Source organism: Mustela putorius, unplaced genomic scaffold (assembly GCF_011764305.1).
Source record: "Mustela putorius furo isolate JIRA1106 unplaced genomic scaffold, ASM1176430v1.1 tig00000174_pilon_pilon_pilon, whole genome shotgun sequence".
Taxonomy (NCBI): domain Eukaryota; kingdom Metazoa; phylum Chordata; class Mammalia; order Carnivora; family Mustelidae; genus Mustela; species Mustela putorius.
Window position 1 is genome coordinate 2,368,104 of NW_025421304.1, and position 26,170 is coordinate 2,394,273.

Sequence of the window (26,170 nt, forward strand, 5' to 3'; positions counted from 1 at the left end):
AATTACTGATAAGGAAGGACTTATATTTGCCACTTCGCTGTTTATTTTCTGTATGCCTTATAGCTTTTTTTGGCTCCTCATTTACCCCATGACTACCTTCTGTGTTTAGCTATGTTTTTAGAATAAAATGTTTGATTTCCTTCTCATTTCCTATTGTATGTGTTCTATGGTAATCTTATTTGTGGTAATCCTGGGAATTGCATTACACATAAAACCCCCTAGAGTTATAACACTTTGGTTTGAATTTATACCAGTCTAACATCAATATCATATAAAAACTCTGCTCCTGTCCATCTCTATCACCTCCTTTCCGTTATTGGTATATCAAACTGCACTTTATGTACTGTTTTCCCAATAGCAAAGAGTAATAATTATTTTTATGGATTTTCTTATAAGTCATGTAGACCATTAAAAGTGGAATTATAATTATAACTATTATAATTAGCATTATAAAATGCTAGCTTTTATAATTGTCCATATATTTACCTCTGCTGGAGATCTTTATTTCTTCTCATGGCTTATGGTTACTGTTAAGCATCCTTTCAGGGTGCCTGGGTGGCTCAATGGGTTAAGCTTCTGCTTTCGGCTCAGGTCATGATCTCAGGGTCCTGGGATCGAGCCCCACATCAGGCTCTCTGCTCAGCAGAGAGCCTGCTTCCTCCCCTGTCTCTCTGCTACTTGTGATCTCTCTCTCTCTGTGTAAAATAAATAAATAAAATTTTTTTTTTAAAAAGCACCCTTTCATTTCAATTTCTTTCAGGGCAGATCTAGTGGCAACAAACTAACTCTCAGCTTTTGCTTATCTGGGTGTATTTTAATTCTAATTGTTGGAGGACACTTTTGCTAATTATAGAATTCCTGGTCGTATTTTTTTTTTTTCTTTCAGCACTTTGAAAATTTCAACCTGTTACCTTCTGGCCTCCAGGGTTTCTGATGGGGAATCTGCCCAGTCTCTTACTGGAGAAACCCTTATGTAACAAGTAGCTTCTCTCCCTGCTTTCAAGTTTGTCTTTTTGGCTTTTACCAGTTTGATTACAGTATGTATTTGTGTGGATCTTTTGGGGTGAATTCTGTCGAAGTTCAGTGAGCTTCTGTGATTTTTAGATTCTTTCATAAAATTTAGGAAGTCTCTGGCCAATATTTCTTCAAATGTAATTTTGTAACAGCTCTCTCTCTCTCTTCTTCGGGGACTCTAACAATACGGATGTGGTGCAGGATCATCTTCCATAGGTCCCTTACGTTCATTCTGTTCACTCTTCAGTCTCCTTTCCCTTCTGTTCCTCAGACTCAGTAATTTCAGTTACCTTCTTCAAGTTCACTGTTTGTGTCTTCTGTCTCCTCACATCTGTTCTGAATTGCTTGAATGAATTTTTCATCTCAGTAGTTGTATTTTTCAGCTCTGGAATTTCTGTTTAGTTCTTTTTTATATTTTCTACATTTCTGGCGATATTTTCATTCTGTTCATGCATCATTTTCCAGTCTCTCTCCATATCTTCTCAAGCTCCTTGAGCATTTTAAGACTTTAAGTCTTTGTCTGGTATGTCTACCACCTGAGCTTCCTTGGGGATATTTTTCCTTTGAATGAGCCATACTTTTCTGTTTCTTTATACTTTATGATCTTTTTGTTGTTGTCAAAAACAGACATTTGAATCTTATAATGTGGTAACTCTGGAAATCATAATTCCCCTCCCCTCCCCAGGGCTTACTAGCAGTATTTGTTTTTGTAAGGTAACTCTATGCTGGGGGTCTGCCTGAGGTGCACACTTAGGGTTCATCTCAGAGCTCTTCTGAGTTTGCATTTTTCCATGGGCTCATGCGATGAAGTTTCCCTACATTATGTATGGTTGCTTACAAATTTCCTAATCCCTAAATGTCTGGCTTCCAAAAGGGGGGAAAGTGGGAGAAAACCCAGAGGCTGTCCCTTTAAATCTCCTGGGAGCTGCTTCAGCCAATGAGGGTCAAACCAATGGTGGTCTGCTTCTGTGACTGCACTTCTGTGATCAGAGGTAGTAATATGCAACCAGAATATAGAACCCCGATATTTAGAGGACAAGGTCCTTCTTATGAATTCCCCAATAACAACACTGGGTGATCACTTTATTTACAAAATCTCATCAAATCTTCAAAAGTACCCTTTGGAGCCAGTACTATTAAAACCCCTATTTTGAAAATGAGGAAACCAGTTCCCAAAGAGAAAGCCATTTGATCAGAATTCCATTGCAGGAAGAGACTTCACTGCAGTTCTTTAAATGTCTGAGAAAGAGAAAAAAACAGCCTCGGATAGCTGGGAGAGGACCTGACACTAATAACAGTGTCGGTGTTCCTAGAAGCTAGCCTAGAACTTACATCTAGATCATGTTATGTTGTCAAACATAAACAATTCCACAGCACAACAACATCACACAAAGCCTCTCTGTGACTATTGTGAACCAAGAAAAGATGAGATCAATCTATAATCATGCCTGAAAAGACAAGACAAGAACATGGTCCAACCCACAAAATACCAAACGTTCTCCTCTCCCAAGTCCCATGACTACTGTCTTAGCTTCACCACATTCTTCTCAGCTTCTAGATAACGTAGAATTACTCTCACCAAACAAGCATTCTCTTCTACATCTCTCCTGTATACAAAGCCCTGATTTTGTTTGTCTTCAATGATTTCTGTAGTCAGAGAAGGTCACACCTCCCCAGTCCTAGAGACACAATCTGATTGTTAAGCCAATCATGGAAATTCTATTTTCTCTTGGAGATTGATGTGGGTCTGTACACGGGACCTAATCCTGGCCAATGAGACTTTAGGATATCTGATGGGATAATTTTGGAAATGATCTCAACTTTATGATATAAAAGAACACTCCTCGTAGTAAACATCAATGCAGTAATCATTACCGATCTCCTTTTGCCAAAGGTTTCCTGGGCGTGTAGAATTCTGTTTCCTTTGTTGGGTTGGTAGATTGGTGGTAGTGCCCTGTAACTGTTTCTGGTCAGTGGTTTGTGAGCAAGTGACAACTGTCATTTAAGGCCAGAGCATTTAATGGTAGACACGAAATCCTACAGATCTCTCTTTCTTCCTCCTCTGGCATGAAACTAGAAATGTTGGAGATGACTTTGCTCCATTATCCTGGTTCCCTGCGTGATTATAATGCCAACCCACCATGAACAAGGAGCTTGAGTGAGAAATAAACATTTGTTTTTGCAAGTCATTGAGATTTGGGGTAATTTGCTATAGAAGCAAATAGACTACCTTGAATGATACAGAAATCAGTGTCCCGAGTGACATGCTGCTGTAACCAAAAATAAAAATGCATGGCATTGGCTTTGACACAGAGCAAAGGGAAGAGGAAAATGTCTTTGAAAGCAGCAGGATGGAGACTGTTGCTTGAGATACTTTTAAAGGCAAAATAATATACTTCATGAACTTGCAGCTTTGAGGGAAACAGTTGGAATACAGAATAGGAGTGAAAATTCACTAAAATTGGCCAAAAATTGGGAAGGCCTTTGAGAGACAAAATCCAATGAGCACTCAGATTCTGCCAAGGATAAAACCAAGGGTACAGCCTGAATTAAATCATTATTAACCATTGTTAAAATCTCTGAATGAATTAAAATACTCCTGGAAAATCCTTAAGATACTCCCAGGTAGGCAAAAGGGCTCAGTGAGAGAGAGATGGAGAATATGGCTCTCCACAGATGCCTGATACAGTGTTTCTGCAATGACAGAGAAAGAGAGAGGGAGAGAGATGGGGAACATCTTTTTTTTTTTTTTTTTTAAGATTTTATTTATTTGAGAGAGAGAGAGAGAGCATGAAAGGGGCAAGGGGCAGAGGGAGAAGCCTGCTCCCCAATGAGCAGAGGGCCTGATGTGGGACTTGGTCCTGGGACTCCAGGATCATGACCTGAGCCGAAGGCAGTCGCTTAACCAACTGAGCCACCCAGGTGCCCGATGGGGAACATCTTCAGCCAAACTGCGGATGTGGGTTTTTGCAATGGAGTTGGCTGGAGGCTTTTAAGAATCCTTAGATCCCAAACTTTGGAAGGCAGGAAGAAGGCCAAAAACACTGCTCATGAGGGGAGAAGGACACCTCTCTCAATGCCACCTCAGATGCCGCCAAGGTCAGTAATGGAAAAAGATCTCTCTGGAGACGGGATACATGAGCACAGGGACCAAAGACTTAGAAAACACCTCCATCCCACCTCCATGAGCTGATCTGGTGCTATGCTAATGAAGCAGTCCTCCCCAGTTATGAGACAGGAGGACCTTGCTGTATTTCCTCAGTGGATTTTAGAGATGGTACAGACCAGTGATTTCTGTTTCTCCAGAAAGTGAGGCAGGGCCAGGTTTCATTCCACTCAGGGCTGAAGCCCGAGTTCTGTGGGTGACTTCATAATGCCCAGGGTGGTTCCCAGCATCCTTTTGTAGCAGGCTACCATGTTGGCCCTCCTGTGGCTGCTTAGCCTTTCTCTCCCCAGTCTGTGGGCAGAGATATTAATCAGATGTTCCTATAAGAGTCTCTGCCAGCAGGCCCTAGTCTCGGGCAATGATGTTGTCCTGCAATGTGACTACCCCCAGGCACTCTGGTACTTCTCTCCCATTCTGGGGGAAGATCCCTTCCTGATCTCCGCTGTGCCAAACATAAAGAAACTTCCTGGGGGCAGCCTTCAACTGACCAACCCTCAGCCCTCCCAGACAGGCCTCTATCACTGCCAGGACAGTGACAATGCCCTTGTGGTAGAGTACGAGATTGACTTCCAAGATGTCAGCACCCTGCACATCACCCACAAAGGCCTGGGCCAGAAGCCCCTGCAGAACGAGACCCTGAGTCTGGGTGGTCGTGTGCTCGTCTTCACCCACTGGGAACCCTGGCAGGACTGTAACCGCTGCGGGGAGCCCGGGGAGCGGAAGCGGCTGGGCTACTGCTACATAGAGGAGCCCCAGGAAAAAGCCATGCCGTGCTGGCTCTACCTGAGAGGGGAGAAGACGCACTCCAGCCGTCTGCGGACTGAACTGCAGGTGGAAGCCTGTCTTGCACCCTGCGACCATGTCAAGGAAACCAACCAGCCATACTTCATCTTTGACATTTACCCATTGGGCAAGTTGACCAACAACATGTGGCTTACCTGCCCCTTGGCCTCCATCTACAGGTGATGGGACCAGGGCATCAGCCCTGCCTTTGACCCTCGCCTAGGCTCTGTCTCCTGTGCCCCCCTGGGGCAGGGGGTCGCCTTCCAAAGGAAATGCAGGCTCTGTCTCCCAGCCCATAAGCATTCATGGTCAATCTGTCCAGGAAGCGGTCTCTTCACTGGCTTGTCCAGAGGTTCATTCAGTAGGAACTGCTTGTGTCTATTCCGAGCCGGACCGTGGGCAGGTGGTACGGGGGACATATCGGGGACTGGAAAGGTTGAGCCTCTGCCCTCCTAGGCACCTGATATTCAGGAGTGACCAAATGTAAAACCTTGGCTTTGGCCATCCATGTCAACATCATCACTAGTGTTGTTTCTGTGTCCTCACTGGACTCTGACAGATACAATTTGTCCGTCCTTGCACCGATGTCCCAGCATTTTTATTACTATACCTTTATAAAAAGTCATATCTGATAGTATAGATTTTCCAGCTTTGTTCTTCAGGATTGTCTTGATTATTCTTGGCCTTTTGTATAAATATTCTGGAATCAGCTTGTAGTTTCCATACCCCCCAAATCCTATTTTTTAATAAATTGGAACTTCGTTGACTCTAAAGCTAAATTTGGGTAGAATCAATATATTACAATATGAAGATTTCTAATCGATGAACATCATAAATATTCCCATTAGGTAAGCTTTGTTTAATTTCTCCCAGTAATGCACAGTTATTAATATAGAGATCGTATGTATATTTTATAATATATATTCCTGAGTAATTGATTTTTCATGTTATTACAAATTGTGTCTTTTTTATGGCTATTTTGCATGGTTTAATAAGTTGGTACATGAAATAAAATAATCCAAGGTTATAAACAGTGTTTTGACTATTGACAAAATTTTAATATACCTGATATTAAAATCCGATTCAAGTCATAGATATATAAATACCACACACACATAATATATATTATACATAGTATTATAATAAAATATGTTATTATATTATATGTTATATATTATATTATGTTGTACACCTGAAACTAATATAATGTTACATTCTATTAGTAATTTGACATTTTGACTTTAACATTCAACATAATTTGACAAAATGACTTTAACATTTCAAGTAATGGAAATATGGCCTTATATACATTTCAGGTGTACAATGTAATGATTCAAGATTTCTATACACTGTGAAATAATCACCACAATAAGTCTAATTACCATCCATCACTGTACAAAATTACAAAAAAAATTTTCTTGTCGTAAGAGCTTTCAAGATTTACTCTTTTAAAAGCTTTCAAATATGCAACAAAATATTATTGACCTTTGTCAGCATATTATGCATTACCTCTCCATTTATTTATTTTATAACTGGAAGTTTGTACCCCTTGACTCCCTTCACCCACTCTACCCACCCCTCAACCTTCCTCCCCTCTGCCAACCAACCATTTGTTCTTCATATCTATTTTGTTTGTTCATTTGCTTAGTTTTTTATCTTATTTTTATTTTTTTTAAAGATTGTATTCATTTATTTGACAGATAGAGAGCGATCACAAGTAGGCAGAGAGGCAGGCAGAGGAAGTGGGGGGGGGAGCAGGCTCCCTGCTGAGCAGAGACACCACCCCCCCAATGTGGGGCTCCATCCCAGGACCCTGAGATCATGACCTGAACCGAAGGCAGAGGCTTAACCCACTGAGCCACTCAGGTGCCCATTGCTTAGTTTTTTAAATTCCATGTATAAGTGGAATCATATGGTACTGGTCTTTCTGTCTGATTTATTTCACCTGGCATAATTCCCTTGAGGTCCACCCATAGTGTCGCAAATGGCAAGATTTCATTCTTTTTTAATGGCTGATAATAGTCTGCTGTGCATATACACTATGTCTTCTTTATCCATTCATCCACTAATGAGTCTTTAGGTTGTTTCTGTATCTTGGCCATTGTAAATAAAGCTGCAGTGATGTAAGGATACATATATCTTTTCAAATTAGTGTTTTCATTTCCTTCAGATAAGTTCCCGGGGTGGAACTGCTGGTTCACATGGTAGCTCTATTTTTAATTTTTTTGATGAATCTTCATACTGTTTTCCATTGTGGCTGCACCGGTTTGCATTCCTACCAACAGTTCTCAAGGGTTGCTTTCTCTGTATGTTCTCACTACCGTGTACCTCTTCTTATCTTTTAAATAATAACCATTCTAACAGGTGTAATGTGATATCTGATTGTGGGTTGGATTTGAATTTTCCTGATGATGAGTGATGTTGAGGCTCTGCCTGCTCATGTGCCTGTTGGCCATATGTATGTCTTCTTTGGAAAAAAGGTCTATTCAGATGCTCTGTCCAGTTGTAAATTGGGTTATTTGGGGTTTTTTTTTGTTTGGGTTTTGGGGGATTTTTTTTTTAAAGATTTTATTTATTTATTAGAGAGAGAGAGGGGGAGAGAGCGAGCACAGGCAGATAGAGTGGCAGCAGAGGCAGAGGGAGAAGCAGGCTCCCTGCTGAGCAAGGAGCCCGATGTGGGACTCGATCCCAGGACACTGGGATCACGACCTGAGCCGAAGGCAGCTGCTTAACCAACTGAGCCACCCAGGCGTCCCGGGTTTTGGGGGATTTTTGTTTGGGTTTTTGGGTTTTGGGTTTTTATTGTTGTTTTTGTTTGTTTTTACTATTGTTATTGAGTTGCATAAGTTCTTTATATATTTTGGATATTAACCCCTTATTGGAAAAATATTTTTCAAATATTTTATTCTATTCCATAGGTTGCCTTTTCATCTTGTTGATGGTTTTCTTTGCTGTATAGAGCATTTTAGCTTAATGTAGTCCCATTTTTACTTTTGTTGCCTTTTGCTTTTGGAGTCAAATCCAAAGATTTGTTACTGAGACCAATGTCAAAGAGCTAAATGCCTATATTTTCTTCCAGGAGTTTTATGGTTTCAGGTCCTATACTTGGGTCTTTAATCCATTTGAGTTAATTTTTATGTATCATATAACATAGAGGTCTAGCTTCCTTCTTTTGTATGTAGCTGTCCAGTTTTTTCCAACAATATTTATTAAAGACTGTTCTTTCCTCATTTTCTATTCCTTTTTTACGTTTTTTTTTATTTTGATGAAGTCCAATTTATCAGCCCCCCCCTTTTTTTAAGACTTCATTTATTTATTTGACAGAAAGAGAGAGCACAAGCAGGGGGAGCTGTAGGCAGAGGGAGAGGGAGAAGCAGACTCCTCACCGAGCAAGAAGCCCAATGCAGGGATGGATCTCAGGGCCCTGGGACCATGATCTGAACCAAAAGCAAATGTCTAACAGACTGAAACACTCAGGCACCCCTCCTTATTATATATTCTTGATCCTTTGTCATAAATTGATTAACCATATACATGTGAGTTTATTTCTGGGCTCTCTGTTCTATTCTGGTGATCTATGTGTCTATTTTTGCCAATACCACACTATTTTGATTACAATAGCAGTATAGTTTGAAATCAGGGAGTGTGATACCTCCAGGTTTGTTCCTTCTCAAGATTGCTTTGGTTATTGGGGCTCCTGGGTGGCTCAGTGGGTTGAAGCCTCTGCCTTCAGCTCAGGTCATGATTCCAGGGTTCTGGGATCGAGCTCCACATTGGGCTCTCTGCTCAGCAGGGAGCCTGCTTCCCTTCCTCTCTCTCTGCCTGCCTCTCTGCCTACTTGTGATCTCTGTCTGTCAAATAAATAAATTAATTTAAAAAAAAGATTGCTTTGGTTATTTGGGGCCTTAAGGGTTCCACACAAATTTTAGAATTATTTGTTCTATTTCTGTAAAAATGCCATTGGAATTTTGATAGGGATTGCCTTGAATCTATAGATTGCTTTGGGTAATATGGACATTTTAAGAATATAAATTCTTCTAATCCATGAGCATGGAATATCTTTCTGTTTTTTGGTGTCTCCTTCAATTTCTTTCATCAGTGACTTATAGTTTTCAGTGTACAAGTTTTTCACCTCCTAGGTTAAATTTATTCCTAGATATTTTCTTTTTGATGCACATGTAAGTAGGGTCATCTTCTTAATTTCTCCAATAATAGTTAATGTATAGAAAGGCAACTAATTCTTGTACATTGATTTCGTACCTGACAACTTTACTGGATTTGTTTATTTTAACTGTTTTTTGGTGGAATACTTAGGGTTTTGTATATACAAAAACATATTATTCACAAACCATGATAGTTTTACCTCTTCCTTTCCAAGTTGGATGTCTTCTTTCTTTTTCTTGTCTAATTGCTTTGTCTAGGATTTCCAGTACTATGTTGAATAAAAGTGGGGAGAGTGGGCATCTTTGTCTTTTTCCTGATCTTAGAGGAAAAGCTTTCAGCTTTTCACCATTGAGTATAATGTTAACTCTAGGTGTCTCATATATGGTCTTTGTTATGTTGAGGTACATTCCCTCTATTCACATTTTGAGAATTTTTATTACAAATGGATGTTGAATTTTGTCAAATGCTTTTTCTGTATCTACTGAGATAATCAAATGACTTTTATCCTTCATTTTGTTAATGTGGTGTTTTGCGTTAGTTGATTTGTGAATGTTGAATCATCTTTGCATCCCTAAAATAGATCTTACTCTATTATGGTTTATGATCCTTTTAATGTATTGTTGAATTTCTTGAGGATTTTTGCATCAGATTTGCATCAGATTATCCATCAGATTAGCCCGTAATTAATTTTCCCTTTCTTTCCTTTCCTTTTCTTTCCTTTCTCGTTTCCTTCCCTTCCCTCTCTCCTCCTCCTTCCTCCTCTTCCTCCCTCTTCCCCTCCCTCCCCTCATTCTTCTTCTAAAAATAAGTTTGGAAGCATTCCTTCCTCTTGAAATGTTTGTGAGAGTTTGAGAAGAATAAGTATTAAATCTTCTTTGAATGTTTGGTGGAATTCACCAGAAAAACTGTCTGGTCCTGGACTTTGGGGGTTTTTTTTGGAGGTTTTAGGTTACTGATTCAATCTCCATACTAGTAACCAGTCTTCTGGGATTTTCTGTTTCTTTACGATCCAGTCTTGGGAGATTTTATATTTCTAGAAATTTATCTGCTTCCTCTTGGTTTTCCCATTTGTTGGCATATAATTGTACACAGTATCTCATGATCCTTTATATATAAACTTTATAGATTTATTCATTTATTTTAAAGCGAGAGAATGTGTACAAGTGGGACAAGCAGAGGGAGAGGGGCAGAGAATCTCCAGAAGACTCCACACTGGATGTGGAGCCCCATGTGGAGCTCATTCTCACAATCCTGAGATGATTACCTGAGCCAAAACCAAGAGTCAGACATTTAACCGACTATACCACCCAGGCATCCCATGATCCTTTATATTTTTGTGGTTTCAGTTGTAACTTCTCCTTTTACATTTCTGGTTTATTTATTTGAGCCCTTTCACTTTTTTTTAGTGAGTCTAGCTTAAGGTCTGTCAATTTTGGTTTATCTTTTCAAAGAATCAGCTCTTAGTTATGTTGTCCTTTCAACTGTCTGTTTAGTTTCCATTTCATTTCTTTGCTGCCGTGAACTTTATTATTTCCTTCCTTCTACTAACTTTGGATTTCATTTGGTCTTTTTCAGTACAGTTAGATTGCTTACTTGAGATTTTTCTTTTTTTCTTGAGGTAGACTTGTATCACTTGTGCACTTCCGTCTTAGAACTGCTTTTTCTATATCCCATAGATTTTGGTATGTTGTAGTCCCATTTTCTTTTGTCCCAAGGTGTTTTTGATTTTTCCTTTCATTTCTTCATTGATGCACTAATTCTTCAGTACCATGTTGTTTTATCTTTACATATTTGTGATTTTTTTCCAGTTCTCTTCTTATAATTGATCTCTAGCTTCCTACTAGCATAGTTGGAAAAGGTGCCTGATATGATTTCAGTCCTCTAATTTATTGAGACTTGCTTTGTGGCCTAACATTTAATCTATCCTAGAGAATGTTCCATGTGCACTTAAGAAGAATGTGTACTCTACTGCTTTGGATGGAATGTTCTGTTATATATCTATCAAGTCCATCTTGTCAATGTGTCATTTAATGTTGATGTTTCCTTATTGATTTTCTATCTGGATCATCAATCCATTGATGTAAGTAGCTTATTAAAGTCCCCTACTGTTGTTTTACTGTCAGTTTCTCCCTGTTAATATTTGCTTTATATATTTAGGTGATCCTGTATTGAGTGCATTAATATTTACAGATGTTATATCTTGTTGTATTGAACTCTTTATCATTACATAATGTCCATCTTTCTCTTTTATTGCAGTCTTTTAAAAAATATTTTATTTATTTATTTGAGAGAGAGAACACAAACATGGAGGGGAGGGCAGAGGGAGAGGGAGAACCAGACTCCCTGATGATCAGGGAGCCCGACACAGAGCTTAATCCCAGGACCTTGGGATCATGACCTGAGCTGAAGGCAGATGCTTATCCAGCTGAGCCATCCAGGTGTCATAGTCTTTATTTTAAAATCTATTTTGTTTGACATAGTATAGTTACCAACCTTTTGTTTGTTTGTTTTCTTTCATTTGCATGAAACATCTTTTTTATCCCCTCACTTTTAGTTTGTGTGTAACTTTACATCTGAAGTGAGTCTCTTGTAAGTAGCATATAAATGGGTCTGGATTTTCTTCTTCTTTTTAATCAATGAAGTCACTCTATGTCTTTTTTGTTGTTGTTGTTTTAGAGACAGAGAGAGAGAGAGAGAGAGCAGGGGAGGGGCAGAAGGAGAGAGAGAGAGAATTGTAAGCAGGCTCCACACCCAGTGCAGAACCCAGCACAGGGTTTGATCTCACAACCCTGAATCATGACCTGAGCTGAAATCAAGAGTCCAATGCTTAACTGACTGAGCCACTCAGGTACCCCCTACAACTTTCAACTGGAGAATTTAGTCCACTTAATGATTTAAAGTTATTATTGATAGATATATACTTATTCTCTTTTTGTTAATTGTTTTCTGGCTGTTTTTTTGTTTTTGTTTTTAACATTTCTAAAATCATTTTTTTAAGATTTTATTTATTTATTTGATAGAGAGAGATCACAAGTAGGCAGAGAGGCAGAGAGAGGAGGAAACAGGCTCCCTGCCGAGCAGAGAGCCCGATGCGGGACTCGATCCCAGGACCCTGAGATCATGACCTGAGCCGAAGGCAGCGGCTTAACCCACTGAGCCACCCAGGCACCCCCAAATCATTTTTATTGGATAATCAATGATCTTGATTTTCATTAACAGATATTATATGGGTAAAAAAGTAAAAGATTATTTCAGTGTGAAGATAAAACATAATAAATTAGATGATGACATGCAGCACCTGGGTGTGCTCAGTCGGTTAAGCATTGACCCTGAGATCATGACCTGAATCTAAGTGTCCAATGCTTAACCATCTGGCTGTTTTGTAGTTCCTCTCTGTTCCTTGCTCTCTTCCTGTGTTGTTTGATGACTTTCTTTAGTGTTATGATTAGAATCCTTTCTCATCTGTTGCGTTTTTGCTTTGTGATTACCATGAGCTTCACATATAATGGCATATATATATATATATATATATATATATATATATGTATATATATTAGTCTATTTTAAGGTGATAGCAAGCTAAGTTGAAAACATTTAAAAAATTTTTTTAACATTTATTTATTTATGGACGCCTGGGTGGCTCAGTGGGTTAAAGCCTCTGCCTTCAGCTCAGGTCATGATCCCATGGTCCTGGGATTGAGCCCCGCATCAGGCTCTCTGCTCAGTGGGGAGCCTGCTTCCCTTCCTCTCTCTCTGCCTGCCTCTGCCTACTTGTGATCTCTGTCAAGTAAATAAATAAAATCTTTAAAAAAATATATTTATTTATTTATTTGAGAAAGAGAAAGCATATACAGGGAGAGAGAGAGGCAGACTCCCTGCTGAGCAGGGAGCCCGATGCGGGACTTGATCCCAGGGCACTGGGATTATGACCTGAGCTAAAAGCAGATGCGTAACCAACTGAGCCACCCAGTTGAGCACATTCTAGAATTCTGTATTTTTACTTCCATTTTATGTTTTTGATATCACATTCTACATTTTTTTATTTTTGTGTGTCCCTTAACTAATTATTATGAGTCTAGTAATTTTTGCTAATTTTATTTTTAACCTTCATACTAACTTTGTGATTAATCCACTGTGTTTTTATATATATCTTTACCAGTGAGATTTTTACTATCATTTGTTTCATGTTACTAATTAGTGCCCTTTCTTTCCAGCATAAGCACTTTTTAAAAAACATTTCTCATAAGGCTGGTTTAGTGGCAATGAACTTCTTTAACTTCTGCTTTTCTGGAAAACTCCTTTTTTCTCTCCTTCAGTTCTAAATGATAACATTTAGAGTATTCTTGGTTGGAAGTTTTTTCATTTCAGCATTTTGAATATATTACACCACTCTCTTCTGTCCTGCAATATTTCTGCTGAAAAATCTGCTGATAGTCTTATGGGGGGGAGCCTTGTATTTACACAGGTTGTTTTTTCTCACTGCTTTTAAGATTCTCTCTTTAACTTTTGAAATTTTTGTTATAAATGTGTCTTCGTATGGATCTCTTTGAGGTCGTCTTTTTTTGGAACTTTCTGGGATTCCTGGACCTGGTTGAATGTTCAAGGAAGTTTTCAGCCATTGTTTTCTTCAAATAAGTTTTCTTCTCTCTTCTCTCTCTCTTCTCCTTCTGAGACTCCTATAATGTGAATGTTATTCTGTTTGATATTATCTTATAGGTTCCTTAAACTATCTTTACTTTTCAAAATTCTTTTATTCTTTTTGCTGCTCTGTGTGAGTTCCCCTGCCCTGTCTTCCAAATCACTGACTCTTTCTTCTGTTTTATCTAATCTGCTGTTGAATCTTTCTAACCCGCTAGTGTATTTTCAGCTCAGTTATTGTTTACAGTTCTGTGGCTTCTGTTTGGTACTTTCTTAGATTTTATTTATTATTAATTTTTGGTTGAAGTTCTCACTATGTTCACCCATTCTTCTGAGTATCTTTATGCCATTACTCTGAGCACTTACTCTATCAGTTATATCAATTATCTCCATTTTCTTTTTTTTTTTTTTCCTGAAGTTTTATCTTGTTCCTTCATTTGGAAAAATCTCTTCTGTTTTCACATCTTGCTAACCTATCTGTGTTTGTATCTAAGTATTAGGTGAAACAGCTACATCTCCCAGTCTTGAAAAAATGACCTTGTGTAGGAGATGAACCTTTACCATTCAACCCTGTCCTAGTTCTTGGTTTTCTCTCATACCTTTGTGATTTTCCAAGCAATCTGCCTTATTCTCAGTATGTCCCAGTTGTTGAGGGTGTGCCAAGACCTGTCAGAGTGTCAAAGGGAGGAATTTCAGTCAGTGCCTAGTTTCTGGCTGATTGGAAAACGGACCCTCTGGCAATAGCTTTTAAATTAGGCAAATTTATATCATCCTATGGGGCTGCAATTGTAAATCCTGCTGACCTCTAGACTAGGTGATCTACAGGTGTCCCTTGTGTGAGAGTAGTGAAAATTGGGGCTCCAGGTGAGTATATAATCTCCTTTCCTAGAGGTAATAGTGAACTGTAATGAGACCAAGGGAGAGCACATAGTTGGTGTCACTTGGCCTACATTCCCTGAAAACCCCTTCATAGCTTCTATATGTGTGGCGGACTAGAAGCCTGGCCCTCAGGCTAAAACTCTAGGATGAGTAAATAGGTCTTTTTCACAGGAAGACTGCATTGTGTTTCAGTCTGCTGTCTGTGGAGTGCCCTGGAGATAGTAGCCTGCCAAGAACTGTCTCTCCCAATTGTTTCAGTCCCCTGAGACCCAGAAACACACACACACACACACACACACACACACACACACACCCTAACCAGCCATCAGGACTAGGCAATCAAGGGGAATCCCTTGTGTCAACTGTGTGTAGCTGCTAGCTTTCATGAGGCAGGCGGAGTGCAGAGGGCGGGGAGCACCCATCAGGGTTGCAGAGTGCCTGTTACCTTTGGAGGAGCAGCTAGAGAGAAAAATTGTATCTTTTAAATTTCATCTTCTAATTGTTTGTTGTTGGTCTATAAAAATATATTTGGCATTTAAAAATATATATATTTTGTCAGAGAGAGAGTGCATAAGCAGGGGAAGCAGCAGGCAGATGAAGAAGCAGTTTCCCTGCTGAGCAAGGAGCCCAATGCAGGACTCCATCCCAGGCCTCTGGGATCATGACTTAAGCTGAAGGCAGATGCTTAACCAACTGAGCCACCCAGGCATCCCTATACTCGGTATTTGTATATGACTTTGTATCAAATTGTTTTGCTAAATTCACTTATCTCCAGTAAAATGCTGAGTGGATAACCTTATGGGAGACATGCTATGTTGTTCTTAATATTTTACTAGTAAATATAATACTGCTATAGGTTTTTAGTAGAAAAACTATCAGATTAACAAAATTCCGTTTTATTCCTAGTTTTCCAAAAGTTTTGACCCATGAATGAGTGTTGAATTTTATCAAATGCATTTTCTGCATCTACTGAGATGATAATATGGTTTTTCTCCTTTATTATGTTAATATGGTATATCACATTTATTGTATTCATATTAAACCCAACCCCACCTTCCTGGGATAAACCCAATGTGATCATATTTATTCTTTTTGTTTATCATTGGAGGAAATTTGTTAATATTTTGTTTAGGATATTGTGCCCTTGTTCATGAAAGAGATTGGCCTGATATTTTCCTTAGTTGTAATAACCTTATATGGTTTTGGTATTAAGGTGATGCAGGCCTCACAGAAGTTTGGAAGTGTTTCATCTTTTTATATTTCTGGAAAGATTTTGAAATATTGATGCCATTTCTTAATTGTTAAGAAATTTTTGGAAGAATTCAGTGGTAAAGTTTTTTGGCATTATACATTTTTTTGTATATAGATTTTAAATTACAGATTCAATTTCTTTCATCGTAAATATGGAACAGTTCAGATTTTTTTCTTGTGCCAGTGCTAATAAGCTTTTCAATAAATGTGTCCATTTTTTAAAAAAGATTTTATTTACCTCTTCAAGACAGAGAGAAAGAGAGAGAGAGCAAGAATGAGCACAAGCAGGATGAAGGGCATAGGGAGAAGCAGACTCCCCACTGAGCAGGGAGCCCGATGTAGGACTGGATCCCTGGACATGGGATCATGACCCAGACAAAGGTAGAAACTCAACAAACTGAGCCACCCAGGCACCCATGAATTTTTATAAGTTTTGGTCAAAAGTTGTTTTCAATACCATCCGATTATCTTTTTATGCCTGTAAGATATATAGTAATATCTCTTTTCTCATTGCTAGTATTTGTTGTTTAGGCCTTCTTCCTGCTTTTTTCCTTGATTCGTCTTGCTAGGGCTTTATCAGTCTCATTCCTCTTTTAAAGAACCAGCTTTTCATTTATTAGTTTTGTTTATTATAGTTTTGTTTTCTAATTGATTACTGGTATTTGAGATACTTGCTTAGATCTCTAGTTTTTATCCTTTCCCTTCCCCATCAAAATATGTATTTAGGCTGGAAATTTCCCCCCTAAGTAAAACTTACTTGCATCCTACAAGTTTTGATGTTAAATATCTTCTGTCAGTTAAAAATACTTATATTTTCAATTGCGGTTTCTCTTTTGATCCATTAGTTATTTAAACATTTCACTGTGTAAGTATCAAACATCTAGTGATGTTCTTGTTATCTTATTGTCATTTGTGTCTAACTTAATTCTGCTGACCTAGAATGTGATTCTCTTCCTCTAACATTTATTGAGATTTGTTTTATGACCTAGAACCTGGTTACTTTTGGCAAATATTTCATATGAATATGAAAAGAAAGCATGCTCTGAAGTTGAGCACAGTGTTCTATATATATACGGTCAAATTTATATCATATAGCTCAAATCTTCTATATCTTTACTAAATTTTTTTGACTGTTACATTGTGGATTTTTTCATTTTAAAATTTAGTTACTATAAGGTTTTGCTTTATATATTTTTAGGTTCACACAAACTTAAGATCATTATAACTTCCTATTAGAGTAAACCATCTTATAAAATGTTTCCTGTAATCTCTATTAATACTTTCAGCCTTTGTATCTACTTTCTGTTACCAGTATAGCTACTACACCAGTTTTCTTTTATTTAGTGTTTGAATGCTATTTTCCCATGTCTTTACTTTCAACTTTTATCTTTTACTTAAGATGAATCTCTTAAAAAGTATGTATTTAGATTTTTGTTTTGGTATTCAGTCTGAATATCTTTGCCTTTTATTTTTTCTAAGGATTTTATTTATTTATTTGATAGAGACATAGTGAGAAAGGGAATACAAGCAGAGGGAGTGGGAGAGGGAGGAGCAGGGTCCCCACTGAGCAGAGAGCCTGAGGTGGGGCTCGATCCCAGGACGCTGGGATCATGACCTGAGCTGAAGGCATACGCTTAATGACTGAGCCACCCAGGTGCCCCTAAAATCTTTGCCTTTTAATTGTAGTATTTAGTTCATTTACATTTAATGTAACTACTGATACAGTTGGGTTTAAGCTTATCACTGTCCTCTTTTGAGGACCCATTTTGAGTTTATTTTGGGGATGGTGTAAGAAAGTTGTCCAGTTTCATTATTTTTTTAAGTTTTTTATTTATTTGACAGAGAGAGAGAGAGAGAGTGCATAAGCAGGGCGAGTGGCAGGCAGAAGAATAAGACTCCTTGCATGTCCAGGTTCATTCTTTTGCATGTAACTGACTAGTTTTCCCAATACTATTTTTGAAGAATCTGTCTTTTCCCTATTGGCTATTTTTCCCTGCTTTGTTGAAGATTAATTGATCATATAATTGTGGGTTTATTTTGGAGTTTTCTTTTCTGCTCAACATAATCAAATAGGATTTGTTCCTCAGATGAAAGAGTGGTCCAATATCTGTGAATTGAAATACGTGATATATTGCATTAATTAGAGAAAGAATAAAAACCATATGATCATTTCAGTAGATGCAGAAAAAAGCATTTGACAGCATCCAACATCCATTCATGATAAAAACCCTCAAGAAAGGCCATATATGAAAAACCCATGGTGAACATCATATTCTGTAGGGAAAAATTGAGAGCTTTCCCCCTAAGGTCAGAAACAAGACAAGGATGTCCACTCTCACTACTTTTATTCAACATAGTACTGGATTCACCAAGTATATTTTTTCATCAGATATTTTTTAATTATCCCATCTCCCCCTCTATTAGCTTATTAGATATGCATTCTTTTTATTTTCTCGAGAGATTACAAAATCAATCCTCACTCATTAGAACATAATATGAATTTGTACTTGCACCATATCCTAGACAATGTAGACTTTATATAACTCTTTAGCTCCCTTTATTCCCCTTCTATCTGTTGTGCTCTTGATCAAGTATTTTTATTTTAAACCCCAAAAGACATTATTTTAAAACACTCTAGATATTCATTTAATTTTACCCACATATTTACTCTTTGGTAGTTTTCATTCCTGCATTACCTTGCTTACATTTTCCTGCTGCCTGGAGAATTCTCTTTAGTACTACTTTTAGTGTGCTCTGCTGTGGTAAATCCTCTCAGTTTTTGTCTGAAAATACCTTTCTTTTTGCCTCTGTCTTTTTTAAAATTTTTTTTATTTTTTATAAAATACCCCCCCCAATGTCCATAACCCCACCCCCCTCTCCCAACCCCCCTCCTCCCAGCAACCCTGAGTTTGTTTTGTGAGATTAAGAGTCACCTATGGTTTGTCTCCCTCCCAATCCCATCTTGTTTCATTTATTCTTCTCCTACCCCCTTAATCCCCCATGTTGCATCTCCACTTCCTCATATCAGGGAGATCATATGATAGTTGTCTTTCTCCGATTGACTTATTTCGCTAAGCATGACACCCTCTAGTTCCATCCATGTTGTCGCAAGTGGCAAGATTTCATTTCTTTTGATTTTGCCTCTGTCTTTAAAGGATATTTTCACTGTGGCATATAGAAGTCAACATATAGAATTCTAGCTTGGCAATCATTTCCTTTTAGTGCTTTGAAAGTGTCATTCCAAGGACGCCTGGGTTGCTCAGTTGGTTAAGCAGCTGCCTTCGACTCAGGTCATGATCCCAGCGCCTTGGGGTGAAGTCCCACATCAGGCTCCTTGCTCGGCGGGGAGCCTGCTTCTCCCTTTGCCTCTGCCTGCCATTCTGTCTGCCTGTGCTCGCTCTCTCTCCCTCTCTCTGACAAATAAATAAAATCTTAAAAAAAAAAAAAAAAAGAAGGAACGTGTCATTCCATTGTCTTCTAGCTTCCATAATTTATTTGAATATTGCTTTATTTATTTTTTAAGATTTACTTATTTGTTTTAGAGAGAGAGAGAAAGAGAAAGAGAGAGCACTCAAGGGGAGGGGCAGAGGGAGAGGGAGAGAAGCAGACTCTCTGCAGAGTGCAGAGTCTGGTGTGGGGCTCAATCCTATGACCCTGGGATCATGACCTGAGCTAAAACCTAACAGACTGAGCCACCCAGGCACCCCCATCATTTCTTTTTAAAAGTCAATGTAGGATCATGATCTCAGGTCTTGATTTCAGGGTGATAAGTTCAAGCTCTGCATTGGGCTCCATGCTGGGTGTGGAGTCTACTTAATAATCATAATGATGATGATGATAATAATTTTTAAAAGTCAGTGTAGGGTCTTATGATTGTTACTTTGAAAACATGTATCTTTTTCCTCTCTGGCCATTTTTATTATTTCCTCTTTGGTTTGTAGCAGCATTTTCCTATAAAATGCCTAGGTATGGCTTCATTTATATTTATCCTGCACAGGTTTTGAAGGCCATCTTGAATTTGTTGCTTAATGTCTTTCATCAGTTTTGGAAAGTTTTCATTCTGTATCTTAAAATATTACTGATGTTCCTGTCTCTCCTTTGCTTCTAAGTCTCCATTTACATGAATGGTAGAACTTTTCCCCATATCTTATATGTCTCTTACACTCTTTTCTATATTATCTTATCTTTTCTTTTTTTGCATGCTTCAGTATAGATATTTTTCTGTGTGCCCATCTTTCTTTTCCTTGATCTTCTTTTCTGTTGTGTCTAATAGCTTGCTCCCCTTTCTAGTGAATTCTCAATTTCAGAAATTTTATTTTTTAGTTCTAATATTTCCATTTGATTCTTCTATATAGGTTTAAAATCCTCATCTTAATTAGTCATATTAATCACAGTTACCTTAGAGTCTGTAGTTGCTGTTAGCAAGAGTATTAGTATGATATTGACTTCTCAATTGTAGCAGTAAGCAGAAACCTCACCCACGCTATTTAAAGTATAGCAGGGAATCTGGATTCTCACACGCAAACTCTCGGATTTTACATGTTGGTCACTGATTTAAATATTCTAAAAACATCCTAGAGAGACCAGTGAAAACATTTATCCAGGCTGGACCCAGCCAATTTGTTGCTTCTCATCTAGAAGATATGAAAATCGGAAGTGGGATATTGCACAGGGTCCCCATAGCCCTGTTTACCTGTTTAGAAAAGAGCCCTGGATGGAGGGGAGAGAGGGAGGGAGGCAGATGGAGGGGAGGCATCAGAAGTATAGATGTTAATATGTTTCAGGTAGAGGGACTTTATAAGGTCCTGGGAAGCAGACAAACACTCCAGATGGGTTTAATAGATGTGAGGACAGAGGGGATGTGTGGCCCACTCCTGGGGTGAAGGTGGCAGCAAAAGGCCATAGAAGAAGTTCCAGAGCCTAAGCATAGAGCTTATCCCAAACACAGCCTGTAGAGGTCCCCACATGGGACAGGGACAAGACTAAGAGAGCCTCCAGCCACAGGAGCCAGGGAGAGAGGGAGGCAGGATGTCTTAGCAAAGACCTAAGTGAACCTCTGGCCTCATCCCTTGTCCACTACCCCTTAGTCACTCTGACTTCTATGCCCTTGAAATATGGCAGCCGTATCAGGGGTTTGGGAATCTTCTTCTTGGGATTATTCTTCCTTCAAATATCCACACTGCCCTTTATCTCACTGTATTCAAGTGTTTGTAAAACTTCATCCCTTCCATGAGTGCTCAGACAGGCCTGATCCCACTCCCTAAAATAGCTCACACCCACACACCAACCCTTCACTTCCCATCCCCATTTCCTTGCTCTCTCCTTGTCTGTAGCAATTAGTGGGCAAGCCTTATTATTCAAGGACCCATACCTGTGAATTCACTCACTCAGTAAAATTCTGGTAGCCCCCAGATCAACACCCACCGTGGTTTTGTAGTCATGTGCAGACATGCACAGGGTTCTGAAAACATTAAGCCCCCTCGGTGCACACTCCCAGCGGAGATCCAACACCATAACACTGCCTTCTAGTTCCAGCTCTCCTACAATTAAAAGCATCCTTTTCATGGCCTGTTTAGCACCACTTTTTGCTGTTGTTGCATTTTTGTACTTTTTGTGATTCTGCTATTTAAAATGGCTCCCGGGCAGAGCTGAAGGCTGGCCAGTATTCCTAAGCACAAGACGGCTTCGACGTGTCTTGTGAAGAAAACAGGTGTCTCAGATAAGCTTTATTCAGCCATGAGTTAATGGTGCTGTGGGTTACAAGTTCAATGTTAACGAATTAACAAGAGAGGTCTTTAAAGAAAATACGCATAAAATAAGGCTGTGTATTGAGTGGTTGACAAAAATGTAATGACCAAAGGCTGATAGGACCTTAAACCTGCATTAATCCTGGGAACAATGTTTCAGTATTTGCTAATTCAGCAACTTTATAGAACAGTTATAACTGCTATGAAAAGGAGAATCTACTGTATCTGATCTTATGTATTGTATATTTGCTTATCATCTATCTCTAGTGGGTAAGTCTGAAGGAGGAAGAGGCTTTGTCCAACCAGCTCAGAGCTGCGATTAGAATAAGGGCCAGCGACAGGCCTTCAGTAAAAATTTGTGAAATGAGTCAGTGATGGTGGGGCAAGCCCACACAATCATTATTTTTAATTTCAGGGCCGAGAAGGAGTTTAGGAAAGGATTTGGGAAGGAGACACCTGAGAAAAATATTTATTTGTTTAAAATGAATTGAATCAGGCAGCTATCTGTGGAAAGAGTCTGGGACCAGTGTGTGCCAAGGTCCTGAGGCAGGTGGAGCCTTTTGCTTGGTAACCAGAGAGGAATTATTCACCTCTCCATGCTTACCACTCAGAATTGGGCCCAGAACATAGTCAGTGTTTGGGGGAAATGCATCCAATGCTCACATGTGATATTTGGATGCCAAACCAGGGGATGGTAGAGAAAACCCTGAGGAGACAAATTAAGTTTCTTCCTATCCCAGCGGAGTAGAGGACTTAGAATAGAGATGAAAAAGCATTGTCACACTGTCACCAATCAAATGGGGATTGTGACCTCACATACCCATGCGGTGGACCCCAGGACACCTCCCTCTCGCTGAGGCTTGAATTTCAGGGGTGACTTAACAGTGGCCAGGGGAGTGCCCTGCCCGCTGGCCCCAGTCCCAGTCCATCATGCTCGCCACCCCATGGCTGCTTCTCAGTCTCGCCATCCCTGCGCTGGACTTCCACATGACCTTCAGCTGTCCCAACGAGAACCAATGCCAGAAAGCCCTCCTCTCTGACAATGACATCTTTCTGCCCTGCAACTCTTCAGGGGCACAGTGGTACTTCTTCTTCCTGCAAGACAAGGCCAGCTGGCCGAACAAAGTCTCTAGAGTTTCCAACATAGAAATCATACCCGGGACTGGCATTCTCATCCGAGACCCGGCGCCCTCCCAGACAGGCTTCTACCACTGCCAGGACAGGAACGGCATCCAAGTGGTGCAGTATGAGATTGACTTCCAAGATGTCAGCACCTTGCACATCACCCACAGAGGTCTGGGCCAGAAGCCCCTGCAGAATGAGACCCTGAGTCTGGGTGGCACGGAGCTCATCTTCACCCACTGGGAGCCCTGGCAAGACTGTAACCGCTGCGGGGAGCCCGGGGAGCGGAAACGGCTGGGCTACTGCTACATCAAGGAGCCTCTACAGGAGCCCATGCCGTGCTGGCTCTATCTGGGGGATCTGAAGATGTGGTCCAGCCGCATGCGGCCAGAGATGCAGGTGGAGGCCTGCCAGGTCCCGTGCAAAATATCCACGGTGGATTTCATCACCTTTGACAACTACGAGATCAGGGAGGATTTGGGGTCCGTGTGGCTCACCTGCCCCCGGGGATCTATCTACAGGTGACTCTAAGGGGAGGCATTTAAGAGAGGGGGGCAACTACAGCCCAGAAGGGCACAGTCCTTGCCCAAGGGGAGCTGTGTTGACCCTAAATCCTACACACTTGACTGTAGGGATCCCACCCACCCTCTGTCCCTACGGACCTGTGACAGCCCCTCCCTTGGGGGGAGCCCAAGCAAACTCTTGGGGCTTCTGCAGCCACCTGCTCTGTCAAATACGGTCCCACTCCCTCCCTCTGGTGTTCTTTTCCTTATTTCCGCTGTGACTGCTCTTCTTCTCTTTCCCACACTCTCTTGTCTCCCTTCCTCCTTTAAGTGTAAAAGTAGCACGTAGTCTCTGCAAAGACCTCACAGTTCGGGAAAGGGCACCCGCCCCTGCTTTCTAGCCTGGGACACCTGCTCCGTGTCATTTGGCAGACAAGCAGTTCCCGAGTGCCAATTGTTGGGAAACCCAGAGAAGAACGGAGAGACGTGGGGCGTCTGGGCAGCTCGTTCGGTCAAGCATCCAACTCTTCATCTCAGCCCAGGTCTTGATCTCAGGGTCATGAGTTCAAGCCTCACACTGGGCTCCATGCTGGGTGTGGAGCCCACTTTATATATTTTTTAAAGATATTTTTATTTATTCATTTTGGGGAGAGAGAGCACAAGCGGGGAGCAGCAGAGGAAGAGGGAGAAGCAGGCTGCCTGTTGAACAAGGAGCATGATGTGGGACTCGATCTCAGGACCTGGAGATTGTGACTGAGCCAAAAGCAGATATCTAACCCTCTGAGCCACCCAGGCAGCCCAGGTGGAGTCTACTTTAAAAAAGAAAAAAAAGAAAAGAAAAGAATCAAAAGAGGTCACTGAGATTTCAAGGGCTGCCACGTCTCTAGGGAGCTGGGTAGAGTGGTATTCCATGTGACGTTTATGTCTTGGACTCTGGATTCAGCCAGGCCTGGTCTCCATACTTCCCAGCTGTGTGCTTTTGGGCCTGTGGCTTCTCTCTGGGCCTCAGGCTCCCTGTCTGTTGAATGGGGTTGGATGAGTTTCCTTGGGCTTTCCACTGGGTGGCTTAAAACACCTGAAATGTATTCTCTCACAGTTTTGGAGGCCAGAAGTCCAAAGTCGAAGCATCCCCAGGGTCCCATGCCCTCTGAGATGCTGTGTGAAACCCGTACTTGCTCCCTCCTCGCTTCTGGGCGTGGTGGGCAATCCTGGGCCTTCCTTAGCTTGTAACCACATCCCTGACCTGCCTGTCACCACTTGGCCTTTTCCCTGTGTGTTTGTGTCTGTGTCTCCTCCTTTTCTTTAAAGGACACAGGTCCTATTGGATTTAGAGCCCGGGGACACTTCCGTCAGACCCCATCTTAACTGATCACATCTGCAACAACCCGATTTCCAAATAAGGTCCCATTCTGAGGTTTAGAACACATACTTGGTAAGGACACTCCCCAGGTCAGTCCGGAGATCTTGTGGGACCGTGGCCTCATGGGGCCATTGTGATGTTTATAAAGGTACTTATAACAGTGTCTGAGGAAAGTTCCACACTCTCAGAGGTATTAGCTTTTCCTCGTAGGATTATTGGCCTCGTCAATATTGTCGATTGAGTGCTCCTCTTCCCCAGCCACGATGGCTGTGATATGGGCCTGATCTGTGTGTTCACTGACATGGTGCCACTGAGGGCTTATAAGCCAAACACTGTTCTTGGTACCGGGGATCAGGGGAGACCAAAACTGGGAAAGATTCCTGCCCTCATGGAGCCATGAACAATCGCATAAATAAACATACAGTGTTCTAGGTGGCGGTGGTTAAGGGCCAGGAGGGGAGATGGGCGTGGAGGAGAGGATCGGTTTAAGAACAGAGGGCAGGGAAGTCATCTGAGAAGTTGCCGACACTGAAAGGAGGCGAGGGAGCCCTGGGTGCTGAGGGAGATCACTCCTGGTGGAGGGAGGGGCAAAGGCCCTGAGACAGGATGGGGCCCAGCCTGCTGGAGGTCCACCTGGGAGGCCGGTGCAGCTGGGGAAGAGAGAGACAGAGAGGGAGAGCAGAGAAAATGAGGCCAGGCAGGGAGAGCAGGGGTGGGGCGTGGGGGGCAATCACGTAGGCAAGTGTTCTGGCTCATTCCTTCAAACAGCCTTGTGAAACAAGTAAAATCTTTACGTCCCCAGTTTTCAGGTGGAGGCTCAAAAAGCTAGAGACCTATGTCCCTGGCCCATTTAGGGCGGGGGGGGGGGTGGCGGGGGGCATAGGGCTCTGAGCTCCCTGCCAGCCCGGCCCTGCTTTCCCCCAGCACTCCTGGAGGGGATGCCCTGTTGGCTGTTCCACGTCCTTTCCCGACCTCTGTCCCCCATTCAGCCCCCGGCTGCTGCAGCTCACCTTGTCCTCCTCTGCAGGCCCATCCTCTGGGAAGTCAACGACATCCCCCTGACCTGGCAGGGCCAGCTCTCCAACCAGGTCCTGAGCAGCATTCTGGAACCCACCAACGGTGGCAGGCAGCTTCAGATCTTCCAGCCGGCCATTTACAAGTGCTTCGTGAAGCAGGAGCTCATGGCACGCTTCAACCCCAGGCCCTTTCCGGATGTGCCGGAGACCCTCCAGCAAGAGGAAACTGGACCACAGCTGGAGTCAAGGGAGGCCCGGAAGGGGAAGGCCAGGTCCGTCCTCAAGGGACTCAAGCTAATGCTGCTGGTAGGCATCTTTCTGGGCCTGCTTGGCCTGCTGCTCAAGCTCTGCCACCCTTCCCAGCACAAAAGAAGCGACCAAGTGCTGCTGGTGAAATAAAGCAAGCCCCCGGGGCCCAGGACAGCTGGTCTCCCGCGTCCTCATCCCCTGAACAGTCCTTCCCATGGCAGCTGGGGCGTGGGCCTGGGCAAGGGCACAAGACAGACCCACAGCTACAGCCCAGGCCT

General features: G+C 41.3%; 1 protein-coding gene across 2 annotated transcripts; it reads left to right on the forward strand.

The window, feature by feature from the left end:
- The first annotated feature begins 3,956 nt into the window (after window positions 1-3,956).
- FAM187B (family with sequence similarity 187 member B) lies at window positions 3,957-26,064 on the forward strand. 2 transcript variants are annotated; one of them, XM_004765053.3, is made up of 2 exons: window positions 3,957-5,142; window positions 25,655-26,064. In XM_004765053.3, exons 1-2 carry the CDS (start codon window positions 4,430-4,432, stop codon window positions 26,040-26,042), a joined length of 1,101 nt encoding a protein of 366 aa, XP_004765110.1. In that variant the 5' UTR covers window positions 3,957-4,429; the 3' UTR covers window positions 26,043-26,064. The 2 variants fall into 2 exon arrangements, with proteins under 2 accessions (XP_004765110.1, XP_004765109.1); XM_004765052.3 differs by lacking the exon at window positions 3,957-5,142 and adding an exon at window positions 22,204-23,285.
- Window positions 26,065-26,170: the final 106 nt, after the last annotated feature.

Coding starts and splice junctions, on each gene's coding strand:
- FAM187B (XM_004765053.3), top strand. CDS start 4,430: ATGTTGGCCCTCCTGTGGCTGCTTAGCCTTTCTCTCCCCAGTCTGTGG. Junction 5,143..25,654: donor CCCTTGGCCTCCATCTACAG/GTGATGGGACCA, acceptor CCTCCTCTGCAG/GCCCATCCTCTGGGAAGTCA.